Raw genomic sequence first — 21,778 nt, 5'->3', positions numbered from 1 at the left:
GAAAAAAAAGAAATTAGAAGGTTCTAGTGAAAAGAACTATAAAAAATGATTAATTTAGGATGAAGGAAATTGTCATACATACTTTTAAAGAATTAGTTGGATACGAATATGAAAATGTTAAGATATCTCCAAATCAAAACTACATTTCAATTTTAGAAAAAAATAGACAACTTCATATCATCTCTTTAATTAACTCATTTGAAAAGACAATTGAAAAAGTTCAATCGTACCATTGGGCAATTTTAAATAAATATGAAAACTTAATTTATCAATCTTCAGATAGGTTGTATATATATGACCCACGTTCAAACTCAAATTTTGTTCTTCAAACACTTGTTTCAGATAAAACATGCACTATTGATAGTTATAGAAATGCCTTTATTATTATAATTCCTTTAGAAAATGAACACTCATTTGATATTACTATATATGACACATCGCTTAGACTTTTCTCTGTAACGTTGCATGACATTATTTGTTTTAATTCAGCACATCGGTTATCTTTGTTTATTCATAAAAATGGGGAAATTTCTATTTTATCACCAGAGGAACCACATCACCTTCATGTTTATCTCTCATTTCTTACAACCACATTTAATGATTTTCGTTCTTTCTCTTTTTCAAAAGAACTTCAAAATTTTGTTTTTTGTAATGGAAAGAAAGTATTAGTTTTTACTCCAATAACTCATTTAACTGATGAACCTTATAAAGAACTATTAGAAATGGACTCAAAAAATCCATTGACATTCACTTTATATGACCTTGAACAATCTGGATTGTCAGAACAAATTTTTGTTTCACAAACTGGCACTTATGTCATTCAAAAATTCTCAAACAAATTAGTTTTATCACGTGTAGGTTCAGAAGAGAGGATTAATCAACATTCAATTCACCTTGTAGATGATACAATTTTTCCTGTTTATATTAGTGATAACAAATTAATTGCTGCAGTTAGTGGTGATTCAAGAAGAATGTTACTAACATTAATTAATGGTGGATTTGGTTCATTAATCAATTATATCACAGAATTAAATCCTCAATTTGCTGTTGACTCAGCTGATTCAAGAATTCTTATTACATTGGAACATGCTCTAGAGACATCAGACCCTTCAGAAGTGGATAAAGCTGTTGATAAATTGATTGAAAAACGTGACAACCAATTACTTAGTGCTGCACTCAAAATTTTTGTTGATCATTTAGGAATAGAAACACCACGTGATATTATTCAAGTTTGTCTTAAAATTTGTAAATTTATTGCACAAAATGATTTAATGAAAAATGTTGATATACTTGCAGAGGCAGTAAGGAAGATTGGTAATGCAGATGAAAAGATTAGAAGAGAAAGTCGTGAACAACGATGTCAAATAATAAAAAAAGTTTTTGGAGATGAATTTGATCATAAAAAACAAGAAATTAATAATACATTGAAAATGATAGATTTAAAAAGTACTAATAAGAAATTAAGCTTTGAAGATATCATTCTTAATGGGAACATCCCTTCTAATGAAATAAATGACTCTGACTTAATTATCAAAGGACAAGCACTGTGTATGAAAAAGGCACAAGAAAAAAAACATGACATTGCTATTAAAATTGCATTAAGAATAGGTATCGAAGATTTAAGTAAGATGTTATTAACTCTTATCATGAATACTACTAACAAGTCGTTAAGGAGATCTTGTATTAAAATGTATTATGAGATTGACCCTCATTTGAACCAATTTGATATTGACTTTATTAACATCTATGACGATAAGGATCATACAAAATTAAACAGAAAATATGACGTATCAATAGTTAAAGGAATAGAAGAATTTCCTCCTTTTGATGGAGATATATCAACAAAGATTGCTCAAAAATATGGAATTACATCAGATATTCTTCCTGTGGTTAATGAGAAAGAGCTTTGTGTTATTCGAGTCAGTGATGTCATTAATGCAACCGATAAAGATAAATCATTTATTTTAGCAGAGTGTGGCGAAAATGAATGTTGTGTAGATCAATGGGAATTAGTTAAATATTTTATTTCACACAATAAAGAAGATAAAGTAAAAGAGTGGATTACAGGGCACTTTGACTTAATTAAAGGAGAAGAAGAGAAAAAAACACTATGGAGATTTGTTGAATATTATTGTGTTGACCCATCAAAAAAAATTATTAAAGATTTTATTGAAGAAAATTCATTTAAACCAGAAAATGAATGTCTTAAAGATCAAAAAGAACAACTTATTCACCCTCATCCTTCTATTAGTGAAAAAAAAGAACTAACTATCGTTGAGGAATATAAATCTATTGATAATTTACCATTAATTGATAGTTGTGTTGAAGGAATGAAAATCACAAAATTCCCTGTAATGTGGATGAATCAAATTTATGCCTTACACTCTTCATATGAAGAAGCAATATTAACGAACACATTAAAATATTTGGACGCCCCACTTCCTATGGATGGAAAATTAAAAGAACCAGTATTCAATTTACTATTATCAAAACCACAATTATCTAATATTCTCAATACTTTCTTTGAAGATAATACTAAGACTGAAACTGTTTCATCGTCTAAACTAAATGGTATTTGTCATCTAACAACAACAAATGGTGATCTTTCATTAACACAATTATATTCTAATACATTTCAAAGAGTTTATGACCCTTTAATAGAAGGGCCATTTGGATTTGTTCCACGGAAATCGATTCCTAAAGGAAAGAATTGGTTAAATTGTGAATATTATCTAACCCAAAAACAATGTATTTTTGCAAAAATGAATCAAGAAATTACTGATAAGAAGTTATGTGAATTAATTGTGGCAAATGACCCTACAGTAAGAACATGTTGTTCATTTGTCTCAAATAATCCATATATCAAACTTGTTACTGTTTTACATGAAGACCTTCAAACTCAATATGATTATATTTTTAGACATTATCCATCACTCCAATCTATTAAAAATGAAAATATGATTGATTACCATTTACTCTTTGAATCTAATTTTGAAATTAAAGAAGAGTTTGTCAAATGTTATGATGAGTTAATGGGATCATCGTATCCACCAACAAAAGGATGGGACCGATTAGGATATTTATGCAATATTTTCCAAATCCCATTACGACCAATGCAACTTCAAATCCTTTCAAGAAAACAAGCATTCTTAGAGATGTTACTCTTTGCTGATAAACATGGATATAAATGGAGCGACGTTAAGGATCTTCTAATTCAGTACAGTGGTGATGTTTCAATGGCAAAACATATTTCTACTGCCATTGGGGCATTATCAAAGATAAATAGTGAACGTGGACTATTAACAATTTTATTGGAAGATTCTCCATTAGAAGCATTTTCTATTTTTATAGGTTCTTCAAACAAAAGTATTGACTCAACAAAAGATCGTATTATAGAAATGGTACAAGAGGATTGTAGTTGTAGGTTGTTAAGATTAGGATTTTTCTTATTTGATTGCACAAATGCGTTGAGATATTTCTTTGATATATGTGGATTAGTTTCACAAACTAATTTTGAAGATATAGAATCTAATTCAGAACAAATTGATTTAAAGAATGGAATGATAGGAAATGAAGAATGGAGAAAGAGTGTTATTGAAGATTGTCTTGATATTATCGTTGGTTGGTGGCAACAACGATCACCAATGAGACTAGAAAAGTTGATAGGACATTTGAAAGGAAAGAATTTAGGAGAGAAAGTAAAATTAAAGATTAAAAAGTATTGTAATATCATTGAACTTATTGAAAAAACACAACTCTCATTAAGTCTAACAGAAAGTCCAATTGAATTTATTGAGAAAATGACTAATGCAAGATATTTTGAAGAAACATATCAGCATATTAATGAATTTGAACCAAGGTTCTTGTTTAAAGTTATTGAAAAAGAAGCGAACCAAATGGTTGGTAAACAAAACTGGAAATCTATTGATGAGCTACTTCAAAGAAGAAAGGCACCTGCATTAGAAGCAACTCAGTATTATCAAGAACATATTGACCAATTAGTTAAAACAAGAAATGAATTAAATTATCAAATTATTAATATTGAAGTTGTTGAAATAATGGAAATTAAAGAACAGTGGTTTGATATCCTAGAAAGACAGAATTCAAATGGAAATATATTACAAATGCATGCAGAAAATAAACAAATCTTAGCTACATATCAACAAGCAGTTAGAGAGCATGTCCCTGTTGAAGCATTAATTAACCCAACTGTTAAAAGTGTGTATTATGTATTAAATACTTCCAATTACACTTTGGCTCAACAAATGAATGAAACAGTTCAAGCAGAAGAAATAGAAGTATTTAACGAAGTACTTAAATTTATTACTAGTGCACAATCATATACAATGAAACTAGACGAAGGAATTAAACAAATTAACTCTATTTATAAAGGAACAACACACATCAACCCAATTGTAGAATTATTAAAAATACGATATGAAATGATTCATAAATATTTCGAAGATAAGTCATTAGTTTTGGTTGTATTAACTAGTTCAGCTGATTACAACGCTAAAGCAATTGACTTTTTACAAACTATTTGTGGTCCCAAAGTTGTATCGAAGTATTCCAATAAAGTTGTAGAATGGAGTAAAGTATTTGAAGATGCCAAACGATTTGTTGAATCAGAAAGAATTGATCAAAATGAATTAGGTAGATTGTTGGCAAATAATTTCATTGAAATAACAAACACAGTTAAACCAGTATGTGTTATTGGATGGTCTACACCAAATATTTTAGCATATTTAAATATTCTTTCTAAGGTTGCTGATATTGTTAAACCAATGCTAAATCTTTTAGAAAATGTTACAACAATAAACACCCTTGCTGAAGCATTGATTTTATGTCACACTGCTGCAAAGAATGCTAATTCAACTGAGTTAATGAAACAAGTATTAACAAAAATTCAAAAGAGTCTTGTAGTTTTCTTAATTCCACATAACCACTCTTATCTTGTACGTGTTATTACTAGAACAAAGGCATATGATGATATTCGTATTCCACGATTACATGATTCCCCAACTACACTTGTTAAGTACTTTATCACTGAAGCAATGACAGATAAAGATATTGACTATCGAGTGATTTTACCTAAACACGACCAAAAAGATGCATTTGAAACTTTACTGTATTATCAATCAGATCTAGCAGAAATTAAGGATGAAATAGGAATCACTTCAAATCCATTATATGAAACATTATTTGCTGAAACATATTCATATCTCAATGACTCCATTGAAGGTGGTAATTTATTCTTTAATAAAGCAAAGAAAATTGTTGATACTGCTATAATAAAAATGGGTAGTAAAAAAGGTTGTGTTAATGACGCATATTCAGAAATACTAGAAGCTATGTCTTGTTATACTAAGGCAGCAGGGTTCTTCTGTAATGGAGAAGAATATTATTGGGCAAATAAGTGTGGGCAACAAGTAAACTTACTAGCTCTTCAAACGTTTTATAATAATGTCCAAATAGTTGGACTAACTCACGAGAAGGCAAAGAACCAATTAATGTATATCTCAGATGTAGAAGATGCTGTTTTGTTCGCAACAGCATACAATCTATTAGAACTTCACCATTGGATTCCTTCCATTTTTGAGCAATGTTTTGTAAGACAGAACATAAGTTATATTGAAGAGTGGAGAAAAGTGTTCAATATGGACAACAAAACTTGGGAAGAACTTGTTGAATATATAGACCGTCCACAAAAACAAATTAAGAAAAAAGAGATGGTTGTATTACGAGAACATTTTATGAAGAAATGTCATGGATATTGGCCAGAACTCTTCTGTTGCCAAGATGGTGTATCTTTGACAGAAGGAATTTTGAAACCAGAAATTAAAGAAATGATTCAAAACGCTCATGTTATAAGAAGCATTTATATTACTGACATTGTTGCCATTGATGATGATAATAATTTTGATCATTGATTTTTTTGTTTTCTGTTTGTTCTCGTTTTTTATGGTACTTTTTTCTATTAGAATCTAAAAAAATATGACTGAACCGAATATACCAGACAATATATTAAATCCAACAAGTACAAAAACTCCTCCAAATGAAAAAACCATTGACACCCAAATCTACTTATATAATTTTTATTTACAACAACAGAAAAATAGTGCCTTTGAAAAAAATAAACTTATACTTAGGTTGTGTAGCTCAAGTCCATTTAATGAAGAAATCTTATGTGCTTTTATATAACTTTTAAAATGGAATTTTAGTTGATTTGACAAAAAATGAAATAAGAAATAATGAAAGGATATAAATTTATTCACGACAAGCTTCAACAAGGAAACGAGCAAATGCTTTATAATCAATATATCCATCGGCATCTGGATTTGCTTCTTTTACAGCTTCATCAGCCTCTTCATTGGAAATACACATTCCTTGGTCCATAAGAATACTTTTTAATTCATCGATTGTAATGAAACCGTCCTACCAATGTGAGTGTTTCGAGACTCTTTGTTGTGGTGTAATAAAAACAGTCGTCCTATCATGATAGTGCTAGAAAACAACAAACTTGATCTTTATCAAAATTATAAAATGCTTCGACTAATTGACTAATTTCGTTTTCAAGCTACACCAATAAGATTGTCTTCCTATTTCACTGAAATACATTATTCAAACAAACGGACATTCTTTTTGAGTTTGTAGTTTCCATTTTTAAGTTGAAAAGAGTTAAAATAATAATGAAACACTCTTAAAATAGTATAATGTTATATATCACATAATTAAATAAAGATAAGAATAAAATGATGGTTTAAACAAGAAAAGAGAGAAGAAGGAAGGCAAGAGGTTGTTGGGTTTCAGGTAGTTGATGGTTAATGAAGAATAAATTGTAAGACTCAAGAAAAAAGGGATTAAAACAAAAAAAAAGGGTAAAAAAAGAATAAAAAGAAAAATACTAAAATATTAATAATAAAAAGTGGGGAATGGCTGATATTGAAGAATTAGGAACCATCAAATTTCTTACATATGGATGTTCACATAATGTTAGTGATAGTGAAGTTATGCAAAAAGATTTAATAAATGCTGGTTATAAAATAGATTCAAGTGAAACACCAATCAGTTCAAAGTATAAAGCAGTAGTTATTAATAGTTGTACAGTGAAGAATCCATCACAACAAGCTATTGAGGTAGTTCAAAAGAAATGTGAAGAAGCTAATGTTCCATTAGTTATTGCTGGATGTGTTCCACAAGCTGATCCTAAAGCATGTCAATGTTCTAAAAAATGTTCTATTGTTGGTGTTGATCAACTTCATAAAATTACAGAAGCTGTAGAAAAAGCAACTCATAATGAAGGACAAAGTTATTTAGAAAGAGGAGCATTAGTTAATATTGATGAACATGTAAGAAGTAATCCATTGATTGATGTTATAGTAACATGTACAGGATGTGAAAATGCATGTAGTTATTGTAAAACTAAACATGCACGTGGAGGATTAAGAAGTTATCCTATTGAAGATTTAGTTAAAAGAGTTCAACATTCAATAGATGAAGGAGTAAAAGAAATTAGATTAACAGGAGAAGATATTGGTGCATATGGATTAGATATTAATGAAACATTTCCACATATGTTAGAATGTATTTGTGAAGTTGTAGAAGGGAAAGCAATGTTAAGAATTGGAATGGTTAATCCACCATATATTATTAAGTATTTTAAAGAAATAGTTAATATTTTATTACGTCCATGTTGTTTTAAATTTTTACATATTCCAATTCAATCAGGATCAAGTTCAGTATTAGAAGCAATGAAAAGAAAATATACAAGAGAAGAATTTGATGATGTTTGTAATAGACTTAGAATATCTGTTCCAGGAATTAGTATTGCAACAGATATTATTTGTGGATTTCCTACAGAAACAGATGAAGATCATAAAAAAACATTAGAATGTATTCAAAAACATCAATTTCCAATTGTTAATATATCTCAAATGTATATTAGACCAGGAACACCAGCAGCTAAAATGAAACAAATTAATAGTAAAATTGTTAAACAAAGAAGTAGAGAAGTTACAGAAATATTTGATAGTTATTTACCATATACAAATTTAATTGGAAAAGAATATATTGTTTGGATTAATGAAATGGCACATGATGGAATTAATTATGCAGGTCATAATATTTCATTTGTTCAAGTTATTGTTCCATATTATGAAAAAGAAAATTTATTAGGGAAATCAGTTCGTGTAAAAATTATAGAAGCAGGGAAGTTTTTCGTTCGTAGTGAAATAATTGAAATTCTTTAATTAAAAAAAAAAAAAAAATTAAAAGTTAATATATAAAACAAATATTTTTCAATTTAAAACATAATAAATTTTTTATTTCAATTTATTTTAAATGGTTTATGAAATAGGTAATATTTCAAATTCTTTTTCAACCATTTTTCTAAATAAAGAAAGTTTATCAACAATTTCAGAAAATGGAGGACGTAAAATAGGATCTTGATTCCAACATTTTTGAATTAATTCTTTATATTTTATATAAGGAGAATTAGGAATAGTTGGTCTTAATCCAGTAATAATAGAAGTTCTTAATTGAGATGGAAATTTAAAATCATTAAATGGTTCTTCTCTTGCTAATAATTCCCATAATATAATAGCAAAACTATATACATCAGCTGCTAATGTAAAAGGTTTATTAATTAATATTTCAGGAGCTACCCATCTTGGATTATCTACAAAATATTTTTCTTCTTCATTATAAGTTCCACTAAGTCCAAAATCAGAAATAACACAAGTTAATTTACCTTTTTTATTTGTTTTAATTAAAATATTTGGACTTTTTAAATCACGATGAATAATTAATTCTTTATGTAATGAAGCCATTCCACTTGCTATTTGATATGCAAAACGTAACATAATTGGCCAAGAAAGATCATTATTTTTATTTCTAATATATTCATGTAAATCACCTTTATCACATATATCCATAACTAATGCTAAAGGATCAAAAGAAATTCCATATAATTTAAGAATATATGGTGAATTTATTAAATTCATAATAGAAATTTCTCTTTTTAATTCAGTAATACTTTTAGATACAAGATGTGCTGCACCTCCTTTTCCTTTTTCACAAGAAAATTGAGAAGGTTCAAAAGAAAATAATTTAATAGCAGCTTTTTTATTATTATAAATAGTAGAATAAACTTTAGCAGTACTTCCTATTCCAAGTAAATTTTCATTAGTTAATTCACTTCTATTTATTTCAACTGAAAATAATTTATTTTGTTGTTTTTTTCTTAAATCTTTTAAACTAAGATCTAAACTACAAGTTGATACCATACATGTATGACATTCTCCAAAACTAATTAATTCTTTATTTTTTAAAATTGCTTCATTAATTTCTTTTAAAGGAATTGCACTATATTTATCTACTCCTAAAATTAAACAAGTTGGACAAAGAATTAATTCATCATATTCTAATGTTGGGAATAATTCATCATGAATTTTATAAAATGAATTTAATAATAATTCCATTAATTCTGCAGCTATTAATACAGAATTAACTGTTGCAGCACGATATCTAATTCTAATAATAAATTGATGTTCATTATATTCAATATAAAAATAAAAATGTTGTTCATAAGCAATTTTTGTTAAAATACATTGATTCATAAATACTTTAGTAATACTTAATCCTTCTATAAGTGCAATAAAAATAAAATAAGCAAAATAAATTGGTGGAATATATTGAAAATTAATAATTCTTCCAAAATCCATTTCTTTTATATCATGAAATTTTGGCCAATATTCATTTAATGTAATTGGTTCAATATGAGGAAGAAGTCTTGGTTGAAAATATAAAGTTTTTGATATATGTATTGGTTGAGTAGTTGATGGTATAGGTGTACGACAAGTAGAATGAATTTCATCATCTTGATTAAATGATTGAATTTCAATTGCAGTAGAAAGAGATCTATTAATAATATGATTAAATTTTAATCTTTTTGGAGGAATTTTTTTAATTTGATGAGAATAAAGACTTGATAAAATATCAATTTTAGTAATTGAATGAACTGAAATAAATTCTTCATATTTTTCATATAAATTAAATTTATTTAAGAAATCATCATTAACAATAAAAACATCATAAAACATTTGAATAAAATACATAATAACATTAATAATATCTGGACTCATTCCTCTATATGAATAAATAATTTCTTTAATATTTTCAATAAATCCAAATCCATTTTGAGCTTGTTTTTCAAGATAAAAATTAATATTTTCAAAAATATTTAAATCTACAATAACTAAATTTGAATTTGTACTATTTAATGATAAAAGATTATAAATATTTATTTTATTTTCTATTTTTTGTCTTTTATCAATACTTCTAGAAACACTAATAATTACTCCAAGTTGATGTAATGAATTAATAATATTATGAAAATTTCCTTCTAATTTAAATTGATTAATAATTTTATATAATTGTCCTTCTTTAATAACTGGTGGATCAAATGTAGCCATTTTTATTTCTTTAGCAACTTTTAATATTGATTCATTATAAATATTTGAAATTATTTTAAAATCACTAATTAATTTTTTAAATTTTGATTCAATATTTAATTTTTTTTTACTTTTTAATGGTAAAACAATTATATCACATTGCCATGGTATTAATTGTTTTTTTATTGAATCTAGTGCACTTTGATCTTCTGCTGTTTTTTTATTTTCAACAAAAAACATTATTCTCATTTTAATTGTTTCATCATTTGGTAAAACTCTTTGTAAATAATATTTCCAATGAAATAAAACACTTCTCCATCTATCAAATAATAAAATAATAATATAACAATCTGATATTGGTGGAATAAATCCAATTCTATTATTAAAATCATGATATTGTAATAAAAAATGATGAACTTTAGGTTCATCATCAATTGGAAGTTGTTCATATAATTTAATATTATCAGATTTACTATTTTTAAATTCACTATAAAATTTTTTAAATAAATCAATTCCTTTATTATCAGATAAAATATGTAATGGTGTTTCAAATATTGTTGGTTGTATTTGTGTTATTGATTTAATATGTTCTTTTTGAGTTTGAGGTAATTTTATATTAAAATTTCCATCAATTTTTAATGTTTGTAATTGAATTAATTTTGTATGTAATTGAGAAAGATATTGAAGATTATTATAAGAAACATCTAAAATTGATAAATTAGTAAGACTAAATAAATCTAATGGTAATCCTTTCATAATATTATATGAAAAATCTAATAATGTAAGATTAGTCATAGTAGAAATTAAATTAGGAATTCTAGTTTTATTACAATATGACATTTTTAATGTTTTTAATTTATTTAATTGAAGTACTTGATTTGTATTAATTTTAGGATTATATGATAAATTTAATGAAATTAAATTTGTAAGTTTTGTCATTTTATTTGGTAATGTTTCAAAACTATTAGTTGCAATAATAGTTTTTATAGATAATGGAAATGAAATATCAGGAGAGAGAGGTCTATTTGAAATATTTAAATATTTTAAATGACATAATATATCAAACATAATCATTTCATATTGACTAGCTTCATTATTTGGTTTTTCTGATATATCAAGGAAAGTAAGATTTGTTAAATGATATAAATGCCATTGTGGAATATATTGAATTGTATTATTTCTCATTCTAAGTTCTTTTAAATTTGGTAAAGTTGCAATTTCATTTGGAATAAAAGGAATTTGATTTTCATTTAAATTAATTACTTGAATTTGTTCTTTTTGTATTTTTTGCCAAATATAATAAGGAATTGAAGTTAAATAATAATTAGAAAGATCTATTAAAGAATTACTTTGAATTGAAACAATTGGATTTTTATCTTTAGTATAATTAATAAATTCAATAAATAAATTAGGTTGTAATAATACAATAGATTGTGGCCAATATTCCATAATATCAAAATCAAAATCATCAAAATTTGATTTAATAAATTGGTTTTTATTATTAAGAAGATATGAATATAATGATTGAGTTGGATTTTTTTGAGAAGATATTGTACTAAATCTATGAGAAAATGTATGATAAGTTAAAAATGAAAGAAGATATGGAGTAAATTCAAATATTGTTGGATATGAATACATTATACAATTAATTGTATGTAAAAATATACAAAAATTAAATGGATGATAACCTTTTGAATATATAACTTGAAAGTATTTTGAACAAACAAATTGAGTATGAATTAATTCTAAAAATCCATTAAATGTTCTATAATATTTATTTATAATAATTAAAAATAAAGCAGAAACACCACATGATTCAGTTTGATCTTCTTTACCAATAAAACAAAAAGAATATCCTTGTTTAAATCTTGGAATAATATCAAAAAAACAACTCATTACTTTTTTCATTTCATCATTAATAAATGTTAATTTATTATACATTTTATCTATTTGTTCTTTTTTAATTTTTGTAATAAAACTATAATAATTATTCATTTCTTCTTCAAGTATTTTATCATCTAAATAACTTAAATCAATAATTTCTCCTTGAATATTTTCACTAATTCTTTTATTATTTATTTCATTCTTTTCATTATTAATTTCAATTCTATAAATTCTTCCTCCTTTTTCACTTTCATCTATTAATATTAATTTACTACATTCTTTTTTAGAATAATAAATATATTCTTCATTATTCCATCCAATAGATTTTAATATTAAATCTTTTTTATTTTTAAGTTCTTTATATATTCTATTACTATTATTTTTAATACAAATTTCATTACAATATACATCATATTCATCAATCCAATATTTTTTCTTTTCAATTTGTTGAATAGTACTTTGTACTTCATTTGCATTTTCAATATTTTTAAATCCAAATGTAATCATTTGAGAAGTATATGATAACATTCTAATTAAATATACTTTTTCTTTTTCTTTACTACTTTCACTAAGTGAACTTTGTTGAATACTTTTAATAGGAATTTGATAAAATATTGAACAATTCATTTTATCTTTAAATATTCTTGTATTATATGGTATCCACATTATTCTATAATTACTAACTGCAAGTTCTCCATTTTCCCATTCTCTTTTATCAAGATTTGTTATTATTTCATTAATTGGTAACATATATATTGGCATAAGTACTTCTTTATAATATAATATAATTTGTTCTCCTGCATATGTTTCATCATTTTCAAATATACAATAACTTTGATTTTCTTTTTTACTATATTTTAAAAGACATTTAAATGGAATTGGATTAAGTCCTGGTGCAATACAATTAATTATATATTGAATTAATTCTTCTTTAAAATAATAAAAAACACTTGTCTTTGATTCAATCATTGTTTTTAAAAATGAAAATGTTCTATTAATAATTATTTTCTTTTGAGTTGTACATATAATCCTATCAAATGGATTTTCTTCATTTATTCGTTCTGTTATTTCTTTTAAGTTTTCTGATGTAAGAATTGCTTCATTTTGTGCAAAATAATATGTTAATGCCATAAATGTTAATGTTATTCCTTTATAATAATCAAAAGAATTTAATTTAATAATTTCTTTTTTTCTAAATCCTTCAGTAAATCTATACATTTCTCTTAATAAACAATCACTAAAATTTAAATTTTCCAATACAGTTACTATTTCATTAGTACTTTTTTATTTAATAATTTTTAAAGAATTTTAATTTAAAATTAAATATTATAAAAAAACAAACAACCAAAAGATGTTTCTCGATCAAATCCTTTTATTTTTTCTGTTAATTCAAAAGATTGTTTAATAGTACAACCATGTCGTGAAAATTTTCTTTTTGTTAATTTTCTTATTGTATTTCCATTAATTTTCTTTGTTAAAATATATTCACAAAATTCTTTTGGAATATTTGGTTTAAGCCAATTTATTAATTCTAATGTAGTATATTGTCTTAAGGGTTTTGGTGGTGGTGGTAATAAATGAAGAATAGTTTCATTATATTTAAACGATGTTTCTAATATTATTGGTATTTTTGAAAATGTTAATTCAATTTGATTTGTTTTTAAATATTCATTTGATGTAGTAGGAATTGTTAATTGTTCAAAATGTGTTGTTGTTAATGTAGTTGTAGTAGTTGTTGTTTCTGTTTGTGTAGTTCCTGTGTTTAATTCTGAACTTTCTGTTGCACGTGAATTCGACCCTCGTGCGAAAAAAGATTTACGTCTCCGACTTAACTTACTTTTATTTTCTGAAACGACCAAACTCATTTCAGGTCGAAATGGGTTATTTAGTTCTTTGTATTTTTGGACAACCCAGAAAACTTCAATTTTTTATTCTTCTTTCAAATACATTTATTTCTTCTTTCTTTTCATTATCATCTCTTTTTTATATTCTTAAGAATAATAAAAGGATTTATTCATTTACAACTACAACTACTTTATAAAAGCAAATAACAGAAATGCCTTAAAATATATTGTAAAATTAAAGTAACTAGAAAGTATAAAAATACTCCCTTCATTCTTATTTTTATCTTATTAAAAACATTAAAATTTTAAAAACATTAAAATTTTAAAAACATTAAAATTTTAAAAACATAAAAATATTATTCTTTTCAATGGATATGATAGCAACTGGATTAGATGTATTGGACAGAATTGAAAAAATTGAAAAGTTGAGAGATGAAGTTCAAAAGATTGTTGATATGAATGAAAAAGTTAAACAAAACAATGTCTACACTATTGAAGAAGTTATTAAATACGCTAAATTCATTAGTGGAACTGTTGCACAACAACCTCCTTATCCAAAAATGCCTTCATCTCTTCCTTATCCTTATCATATTCCTGTTAATGTACCAACTGGTGTTGATTTATTGGAAAATGCTGGTTGGAATAGAGATATCACTGCATATAGTGATTCTGATGAAAGTAAAGAAGAACAACCAAAGAAAGAACCTGAATTTGAAGTTGATAATGACAATGATCTTGTTCTTATGGAAAGTAGTGTTTCTGAAGAAATATTGTAATTGACTGATGATTATCTCTTTTATATCTTCTTAAAACTAAGCTAAAAAACAACATTAAACCAATTATCAAATTGAATAAACTTAACTATCTTCACATCGTCTTCTGCAGATCAACCATGTTGTTCCAATAAATAATAAATCAATAAAAAATACCCCAACAGTACAAATAACTGAAATTAACCAATCTATCAATAGTTAACATATTATAATTGATTATCCCTTCTTAAATAATTAACAAACCACTAAATACACAATTGTCATTACATTCACTATTTGGACATGGTGGAAGATATTGTTCTGACCCAAAATATAATGGTGGAATATGACATGAATATGCTTTGTTACATTCACATCTATCACCACTACTTTGGAAACAACATTCACCGTCAACTCTTGGAAGTCCATAACTCATTCCAATCAGTAAAATAACTATCATCATTCCATTCATTTCTTTTTTAACTTTCTATTTTAAAGTTCATTTTATTTAAAAACTCTTTTTGCTTTTCATTTTATTTTTAGTAGCTTGTTTGTTCCTTTGACAAGTTTTTTAATGTAAATCAACACTCATATTAACATATCCAAAAAACAAATAAACACATAACCAATATTAATAACATCACATGGGTCAGTAAAAAAATCTCTAAGAAGTTCTTAGAATTAACCATTGCTTGTTAAAGGGAGAAAACAGTTATTCAGTAAACAAAAGGTTATCATACTACAAATGACATTTAGGTGTAACACTCATAAGTCAAATGACAACTTTGTTTTTATTGTACATGCACAAGTTCTTTTTTAGAATGTATTAGTGTCTTTGTTGTAATACTTAATGGTATGATAATGATTTGAATTACAAATATTTTTGAAAATTTCATTGGTTTAATTTTTTTGTGTTTAGATGTGGTAGTAAATTTAGTTATAGCTAAAGTCTTGTGGATAAAACAATAGGGCCTTGATGATAATTCAATGTCCAGAACAATACACTTTTTAAATATTTTTATATCTCTTTTATACTTCTTCTGATTTTAATATTGGTTTAATTTATTTTATTTCTAATTCTTCTTTACACTTAATTTATTTTCTTCTTGAGTTAGTTTATTGTTTAGCATGTTATCTACGTAAGTTTGGTGTAGTTGACATACACCTTATATTTTTTATCTTTATTTTTGATTAAAAATTATTTATTTTAGAGTGTTAAATGAATTGTTTTATTATTAACTTTTATTTACACACGTTTTGTCATTGAAAATATTCTTTTTATTTTTTTTTCATTTTATTCCTTGTTTCTTCATTAATCATTCTTTTGTTTATCTTCTCTTTTCTTTATACTACTCTAATTTTCTTCATTCCTTTTTGTATTTCTTTGATTTTTTCTGTTAAATCTTATTATTCATCACTTCATTGATAAGTCTGATGCTTCTTAGATTGTAAATATACAATACTCTAATCCGACAAAATATAAAAACAAAAACCATAAAATAAATTACTCAGTTTTAGAATATATTTTCTCTTGAGATGGGGCGTAATGTTTCATCTCAAAATGGCTAACAATAGCAATCACTGAAATAAATGAAAGGCACCCAATCATTCCAATCAGTATCATAAAAATATATCTTTTGAGTATGCCATAACACCACATCGTCAGTGAATTAATTTGTCTTCCAATCATAAAAAATATACTAAGAAAATAATCAAGTAAAGTCATTTGATCTTATTTGTGAGTGTTTTAATTCTTGTTGTTTACAATTTACAAACGATAATTTAAGTTATGTTCTTCGCACATCAACAATTTTTTGTTCCACACACACCCTGTTGTATCAAGACATTCTTCTTTAGAACCTTTGTTGCATTGTCCGTGACTAATTCCAAATAAAAAAACAATAAGGACAAGAAATTTCATTCCTTTTTCTGTTTTTTTTGAAGATTATTTTTTATGGAGAAATATTTCATTTTCAGTTAACCTTTTCTACTTCATTTTCACTTGACTTCCTTTTGATTTTCAATTCATTTTTTTATTCTTCGTAATCTTCATAATAATGTTTTCTAATCATTTTTAAATGAAAAAGTGTCAGCAAGTACAACCTTAAAAAATTATGCTATATGATATGTTCTTGATTCAATTTGTTTTGTCTTACAAAGACGTTGTTTTTCATTCAGTTTCATTTGTTATATTTGTTATTTCATTTTAATAATAACAACTTGTTTTGGTATGAACCGTTCTTTTTCACAAAGTATATTTTCAATCCATTATATCTAAAGATGATTAACAACAGTATGCTTGGACTCAAATCCTTCTTTGCAAACAAAGATATCTTTTCCAGCTACACCAACCCTAAGTGAGAATTGTTGTATCATTTGGCTGAATAAATAAAATTCATATTGTGGATATTTAATAGCAAGTTTCATCATTCCTTTAATTCTTCCATTTGACTCTATTGAAAATAAAAATAATTTTGGATCATTTACATAACACTAACCTTATTAATTTTCTCATTAATAATCCTCTAAATTAATTGCCATCTGAATACTCAATAATAATTAGTATATTTTTTTATTCTTTGACTGAACACTGATGTATTAACATTCCAATCATCAATAATTGAATTAAACAGTATATTTCTTATTTTTTATTGTCTATTCTTCTATTTGTTTAATAATTTTAATGGTTTCAGTAATAACTATTTTGTTTTTTGGTCTTGTTATTTCCATTGTTGTTTATTGTTTTTAAGTTGTTTTGTTTCAAGTTCATTTTAAAAATAATATTTGTTTGCTATGATTTTGATAATTTAATAATTTATTTAATGTAGATTAGCAAGGAAGAAATTGAAAAGTATTATTTTATAATGTCAACAACAAACAAAATTATTTAACTATTTCATAATTAAGACATTTGCCAACATTATTTATTATAATTTCAATGATTTCATTTATAAATTTATTATGTATTTAGCAATTAAATTGATTTTTGTTCTCATAAATAATATTAAATTATTTTTCAATAAGTTAACTTTAATTTATTTTTTGGTGTATCATTTATTTATTTCAATATTGAATTTATGATTTTTGATTGAAAATTATTTTATTGTTATTTTATTATCAATATTTATATTTTTATGATTGTTATTGATTGTACTATATTTAAATGAATTCTAACATATTGACTGTTCTATGTACAATAACTATTAGACATAAAGATAATATACTTTTTTTAATATTATATTTACATTGTGAATCTTTTTATAAAATAAATACTTGTTTTTTTCTGTTTGCTTGGTTATATTATTTTCAACTCTTTTTAAATTCCACTAACAGTATAATTATAAAAAAATATATAATTAAATTACTCAATGAAGAAGTGAATGAGTTATAATGACCTATTTTAAATTAAATAATAAATGGTGTTACAAAAAGGAAAGTGAAGATCATAATTAATTCATTGTAATTTCGAATGAATTTATGTTGAACTATTGAAACAACCCAATGAAGATCATTTGAAAGTGTTATTAAAAGTATATTAAAATTGTTTTAACATTAAACCATTAATTATTCAATTGTTTAGTATTAATGAAATTATTAAACAAACAAGTGGTTTAAAAGAAAGAATAAATATAAAAGATGAAATAAAGAAAAGAAAATATTAAAGCAAGAATAAAGTTAAGAAAGAGGAGATTCTTAATATAACAACAAAAAAGAACTATATATTTATAAAAACAAGTATTACAACACAAATATAAAATAAGTATAGGTAAAATAAGAAAATTAAAATAAAAAAGAAAAGATAATTAGAAGGAAAGAATAAGAAATAAAGACGAAGAAAAATAAAATATAAAAATGATGGAAAAAGAATGACGTTAAGTTTAATTCACTATTTGATGGTAATCTAGATTAATCTGAGTTCTATCACTCTTCTTCTCAGATACAAGAATATACCTGTCAGCCAAGACTTTAATATAAAGTGAAGGTTTTCTAAATATCCCTTTGTCAGCACCCTCAAATAGCAAGATATCTTCATCATTAAAATTGTCACACTACCTATGGTAAGTTTCTCGTATATGATAAGAATATACATCTAGTATACTTTCTGATATAACAAAACTTGCTTCAGCTAGGGAGAGTATATGTTAGAGTGTTCTTAAAGGTAAGACCCCATCATAGGAGAGTGTTTTTATGAGTTTTTTAGAAAACTTTTCATAGTAACAAAACATAAGACATTCTGAATCTATAGTTCCTGGGTTCACCTCTTGAATCATTGACTTGTGGTTGTCAGTAGTAGAAGTTAATGCAGTGGATGCACATTATTCTCAATTATCTCACTGTCCTTAATGATATAATCAAGAACTTGTCTTAAAATACCTCTTACAAATTCAATATTACCACGAAGACATAGACGTTTCATAACAACAAATCGTTTATTGGAATAGACTAACAGAGTACTACTAATACATGATAATGATGAGTTCCAGTAGATGAAGCAAATTCTTTAACTTTAATGATGTAATCACAAGCAACCAGTTTTAAGTTCTTCTAGTTCAGCTTCAGTTGGATGGTTCATAGTCATAAACCATTCATCGTTTTGTAATTGGGATAAGATGAGGTTCTTGGAGAAGGTAATAATAAACTTCTTTGTTTTGACAATCTTTAAAAAGACTAGCTAGACCAGTAAAAAAGACATTTAGGTAATATATATATATCAAAATAGTGTTAGATGAGATGAAAGGGGGATTTATTTTTGGAGGTAGTTAGAACACTTCATACTCTATCTCCATAATCTCTATATTTCCCTTATTTCAGTCAAGATTTATGATATTATTACACTTTCGTTTTCAGTATTATACTATGAGGAAAGAAGAGAATTATGTATTAGTTTACACCTCCTATTCTAATTAACTTTAATAAAAATAAAAAGAAGTAAATTTGTTATTGAGTTATTTAAATCAAGTATAAAAACTAACTTCAAAGAGACACACCAAGAGACAGCTAGTGTGGTGTAATGAATAACAAACAAGTGCAGTGAACCAATTGAAGGAGAGTCAACTTGAACTATAGTTAAACTAGATCCAATTAAAATTCCATTAATTTTAAAGAAATATCCAAATAAAATAGGGTCAAGGTAATTTTGATCTTGTACGACCATGCTATCTAGCTAAATTATTCACTCCAACTCCAGTTGGAGTACTTAGTTCCATTAAACTTAACATAATTCATTTTTCTCTTTGTTAATATTTGTTTATCTAATTGGCAAGAAGGAGGATTAGTAAAAGTAGTTTGAGGAAACTTGAGATCACTATTGATCTCTTCACTATTTTGTTGGAAATAATGAAGATCTTTTGTGGTCTGAATTATAATAAACTGATCATAACCTTCTGTAGTAATTCTAAGAATTATCCTTCCAGTTGTATTATTAACAGGTATAGAAGTTTCTTCTAAATCTATATTAAAACTGTGATGCGTTATATGTACAGTTGTAGGTGTTTTTACATAAGATACCCATTTAATTTTTACTCTAGTAAATCTCCAATATTCATATATCATAATATATTTCACAACCAACCCAATAATTTAGTATCTTTAAATTGGTTTCATGCTACAACTGATGGAGTTCTTTTTCCTGGACTCTCTGTGTGTAAAATACTATTAGTTATATCAACTGATTGAACATTAAAATAATTCTGTATTAAATTAGAAAAAAATATGCATTTCAATTACATGCTATTTCTCTCTCTAAACTTGGTATTTTCACTTTTTTATATTCTTTTCTTTTTCTATTATTTTTTTTTGAATTTCTTCTTGTTTCTGTATTTCTTTTTCTTATTTCTTCTTCATTATTATGTTCTGTTCGAAGATATTCTTCTTGAGACAACATTATCTTCCTTTTATATCTTCTTTCCTATTATTATTAGATTTATATATATTGATTATTTCTTTGTTTTTGTGTTTTGTACCTTCAGATTTATATTCTTCTTTATTTATATTTTCTTCTTTTCTTCTTTATTATTTGTTTCTTTTTTTTATTTCTGTTTTAACATGATCAAATTCTGTATGTATTATTTTGATATTTTCTTTTAATATTTCTTTTATTTCTCTGGTACTTTCTGTTCATTTGACTCTTTCAACTTATTTTCTATTTTCTTAACTCTTTCATCTTTTTCTTTACTATTTTCCCTAAATTTCTTTTTCTATTATTTGTCTTTAATTGTGTTTCTTATCATTTTCTTTCTAAATTTTATGTTCTTTATTATATTTTTCATTTCTTTATCAATTTCTATTTTTTCTTTCTTCTTTATCATTATCTAGCATGTTTTGTTACATAAATACTTGACATTGTTGTATAATTCTTCAATATTTAATTGTTATATTCTTCTTCTACAATTTTAATATCTTCTTTTTTCGTTCTTTTATTCTATTATATAATAATATCCAATTCTTATATTCTTTTTTCATTTCTTTTTATCTCTGTATTACCATTTTCTTTTCCATTTCTTTTATTCATATATCTTCTTTATTGATATTTATTTTTTTCTTATAATCTTTACTATCAATATAATTTTGATATTTATTGTTTCTTAATCATCATATGTCTGAATCTTCAATACAATAAACAAAATAAAACACATGTTAATTATGTAACTATTGTATGATGAAAATATAACAATAACTATTTAAATAAATACAAAATATTACAAATTAATGAATATAAAGATGAAATAAATAGAAGTCATTAAATTGTGATACATATTATTTGATTTAATCATAAATTGTCATTAAAATAAAGAAATAGAAAATGATATAGAAATGATAACAATAATAATGATATTATTACAAATAA

At 25.0% G+C, this 21,778-nt stretch overlaps 6 protein-coding genes across 6 annotated transcripts, besides 39 other annotated features; 3 read left to right on the top strand and 3 right to left on the bottom strand.

Annotated features, from left to right (window-relative positions):
* Window positions 1-59: 59 nt before the first annotated feature.
* Window positions 60-5,930, top strand: EDI_270240 (uncharacterized protein; the record flags this gene model as incomplete). The annotated part of the gene is made up of 1 exon (XM_001735164.1): window positions 60-5,930. The coding sequence occupies one exon, from the start codon at window positions 60-62 to the stop codon at window positions 5,928-5,930; it is 5,871 nt and encodes a 1,956-aa protein (XP_001735216.1).
* Window positions 5,931-6,267: 337 nt separating this feature from the next.
* On the bottom strand, window positions 6,268-6,637 carry EDI_270230 (calmodulin, putative; the record flags this gene model as incomplete). The annotated part of the gene is made up of 3 exons (XM_001735163.1): window positions 6,268-6,435; window positions 6,521-6,577; window positions 6,632-6,637. 3 exons carry the CDS (start codon window positions 6,635-6,637, stop codon window positions 6,268-6,270), a joined length of 231 nt encoding a protein of 76 aa, XP_001735215.1.
* A 210-nt stretch (window positions 6,638-6,847) lies between these two features.
* Window positions 6,848-6,925: a microsatellite.
* Window positions 6,926-6,932: 7 nt separating this feature from the next.
* On the top strand, window positions 6,933-8,249 carry EDI_270220 (radical sam proteins, putative; the record flags this gene model as incomplete). The annotated part of the gene is made up of 1 exon (XM_001735162.1): window positions 6,933-8,249. The coding sequence occupies one exon, from the start codon at window positions 6,933-6,935 to the stop codon at window positions 8,247-8,249; it is 1,317 nt and encodes a 438-aa protein (XP_001735214.1).
* Window positions 7,643-7,685: a sequence feature (AT_rich).
* Window positions 8,230-8,342: a sequence feature (AT_rich).
* Window positions 8,343-8,345: 3 nt separating this feature from the next.
* EDI_270210 (serine-threonine protein kinase, putative) lies at window positions 8,346-14,200 on the bottom strand (the record flags this gene model as incomplete). Its single annotated transcript, XM_001735161.1, has 2 exons — window positions 8,346-13,600; window positions 13,678-14,200. The coding sequence occupies 2 exons, from the start codon at window positions 14,198-14,200 to the stop codon at window positions 8,346-8,348; spliced, it is 5,778 nt and encodes a 1,925-aa protein (XP_001735213.1).
* Window positions 8,751-8,778: a sequence feature (AT_rich).
* Window positions 9,447-9,475: a sequence feature (AT_rich).
* Window positions 10,035-10,064: a sequence feature (AT_rich).
* Window positions 10,215-10,321: a sequence feature (AT_rich).
* Window positions 10,404-10,435: a sequence feature (AT_rich).
* Window positions 10,491-10,590: a sequence feature (AT_rich).
* Window positions 10,776-10,797: a sequence feature (AT_rich).
* Window positions 10,899-10,960: a sequence feature (AT_rich).
* Window positions 11,290-11,317: a sequence feature (AT_rich).
* Window positions 11,480-11,500: a sequence feature (AT_rich).
* Window positions 11,834-11,862: a sequence feature (AT_rich).
* Window positions 12,218-12,249: a sequence feature (AT_rich).
* Window positions 12,366-12,443: a sequence feature (AT_rich).
* Window positions 12,659-12,723: a sequence feature (AT_rich).
* Window positions 13,238-13,282: a sequence feature (AT_rich).
* Window positions 13,485-13,527: a sequence feature (AT_rich).
* Window positions 13,616-13,672: a sequence feature (AT_rich).
* Window positions 14,042-14,095: a microsatellite.
* Window positions 14,201-14,453: 253 nt separating the features above from the next.
* Window positions 14,454-14,540: a sequence feature (AT_rich).
* A 7-nt stretch (window positions 14,541-14,547) lies between these two features.
* Window positions 14,548-14,955, top strand: EDI_270200 (uncharacterized protein; the record flags this gene model as incomplete). Its single annotated transcript, XM_001735160.1, has 1 exon — window positions 14,548-14,955. The coding sequence occupies one exon, from the start codon at window positions 14,548-14,550 to the stop codon at window positions 14,953-14,955; it is 408 nt and encodes a 135-aa protein (XP_001735212.1).
* Window positions 14,956-15,036: 81 nt separating this feature from the next.
* On the bottom strand, window positions 15,037-15,403 carry EDI_270190 (uncharacterized protein; the record flags this gene model as incomplete). The annotated part of the gene is made up of 2 exons (XM_001735159.1): window positions 15,037-15,140; window positions 15,196-15,403. The coding sequence occupies 2 exons, from the start codon at window positions 15,401-15,403 to the stop codon at window positions 15,037-15,039; spliced, it is 312 nt and encodes a 103-aa protein (XP_001735211.1).
* Window positions 15,404-16,097: 694 nt separating this feature from the next.
* Window positions 16,098-16,141: a sequence feature (AT_rich).
* Window positions 16,142-16,158: 17 nt separating this feature from the next.
* Window positions 16,159-16,343: a microsatellite.
* Window positions 16,204-16,330: a microsatellite.
* A 784-nt stretch (window positions 16,344-17,127) lies between the features above and the next one.
* Window positions 17,128-17,607: a repeat region.
* A 126-nt stretch (window positions 17,608-17,733) lies between these two features.
* Window positions 17,734-17,755: a sequence feature (AT_rich).
* Window positions 17,756-17,850: 95 nt separating this feature from the next.
* Window positions 17,851-17,975: a sequence feature (AT_rich).
* A 50-nt stretch (window positions 17,976-18,025) lies between these two features.
* Window positions 18,026-18,077: a microsatellite.
* A 69-nt stretch (window positions 18,078-18,146) lies between these two features.
* Window positions 18,147-18,175: a sequence feature (AT_rich).
* Window positions 18,176-18,264: 89 nt separating this feature from the next.
* Window positions 18,265-18,295: a sequence feature (AT_rich).
* Window positions 18,296-18,327: 32 nt separating this feature from the next.
* Window positions 18,328-18,349: a sequence feature (AT_rich).
* Window positions 18,350-18,543: 194 nt separating this feature from the next.
* Window positions 18,544-18,613: a microsatellite.
* A 43-nt stretch (window positions 18,614-18,656) lies between these two features.
* Window positions 18,657-18,787: a microsatellite.
* Window positions 18,788-20,685: 1,898 nt separating this feature from the next.
* Window positions 20,686-20,772: a microsatellite.
* A 42-nt stretch (window positions 20,773-20,814) lies between these two features.
* Window positions 20,815-20,973: a microsatellite.
* Window positions 20,974-21,088: 115 nt separating this feature from the next.
* Window positions 21,089-21,244: a microsatellite.
* Window positions 21,245-21,372: 128 nt separating this feature from the next.
* Window positions 21,373-21,513: a microsatellite.
* A 79-nt stretch (window positions 21,514-21,592) lies between these two features.
* Window positions 21,593-21,650: a sequence feature (AT_rich).
* Window positions 21,651-21,778: the final 128 nt, after the last annotated feature.

Source organism: Entamoeba dispar, genomic scaffold (assembly GCF_000209125.1).
Source record: "Entamoeba dispar SAW760 scf_1105229458953 genomic scaffold, whole genome shotgun sequence".
Classification (NCBI taxonomy): Eukaryota; Evosea; order Mastigamoebida; family Endamoebidae; genus Entamoeba; species Entamoeba dispar.
This window is presented reverse-complemented; position numbering and strand designations above follow the sequence as displayed.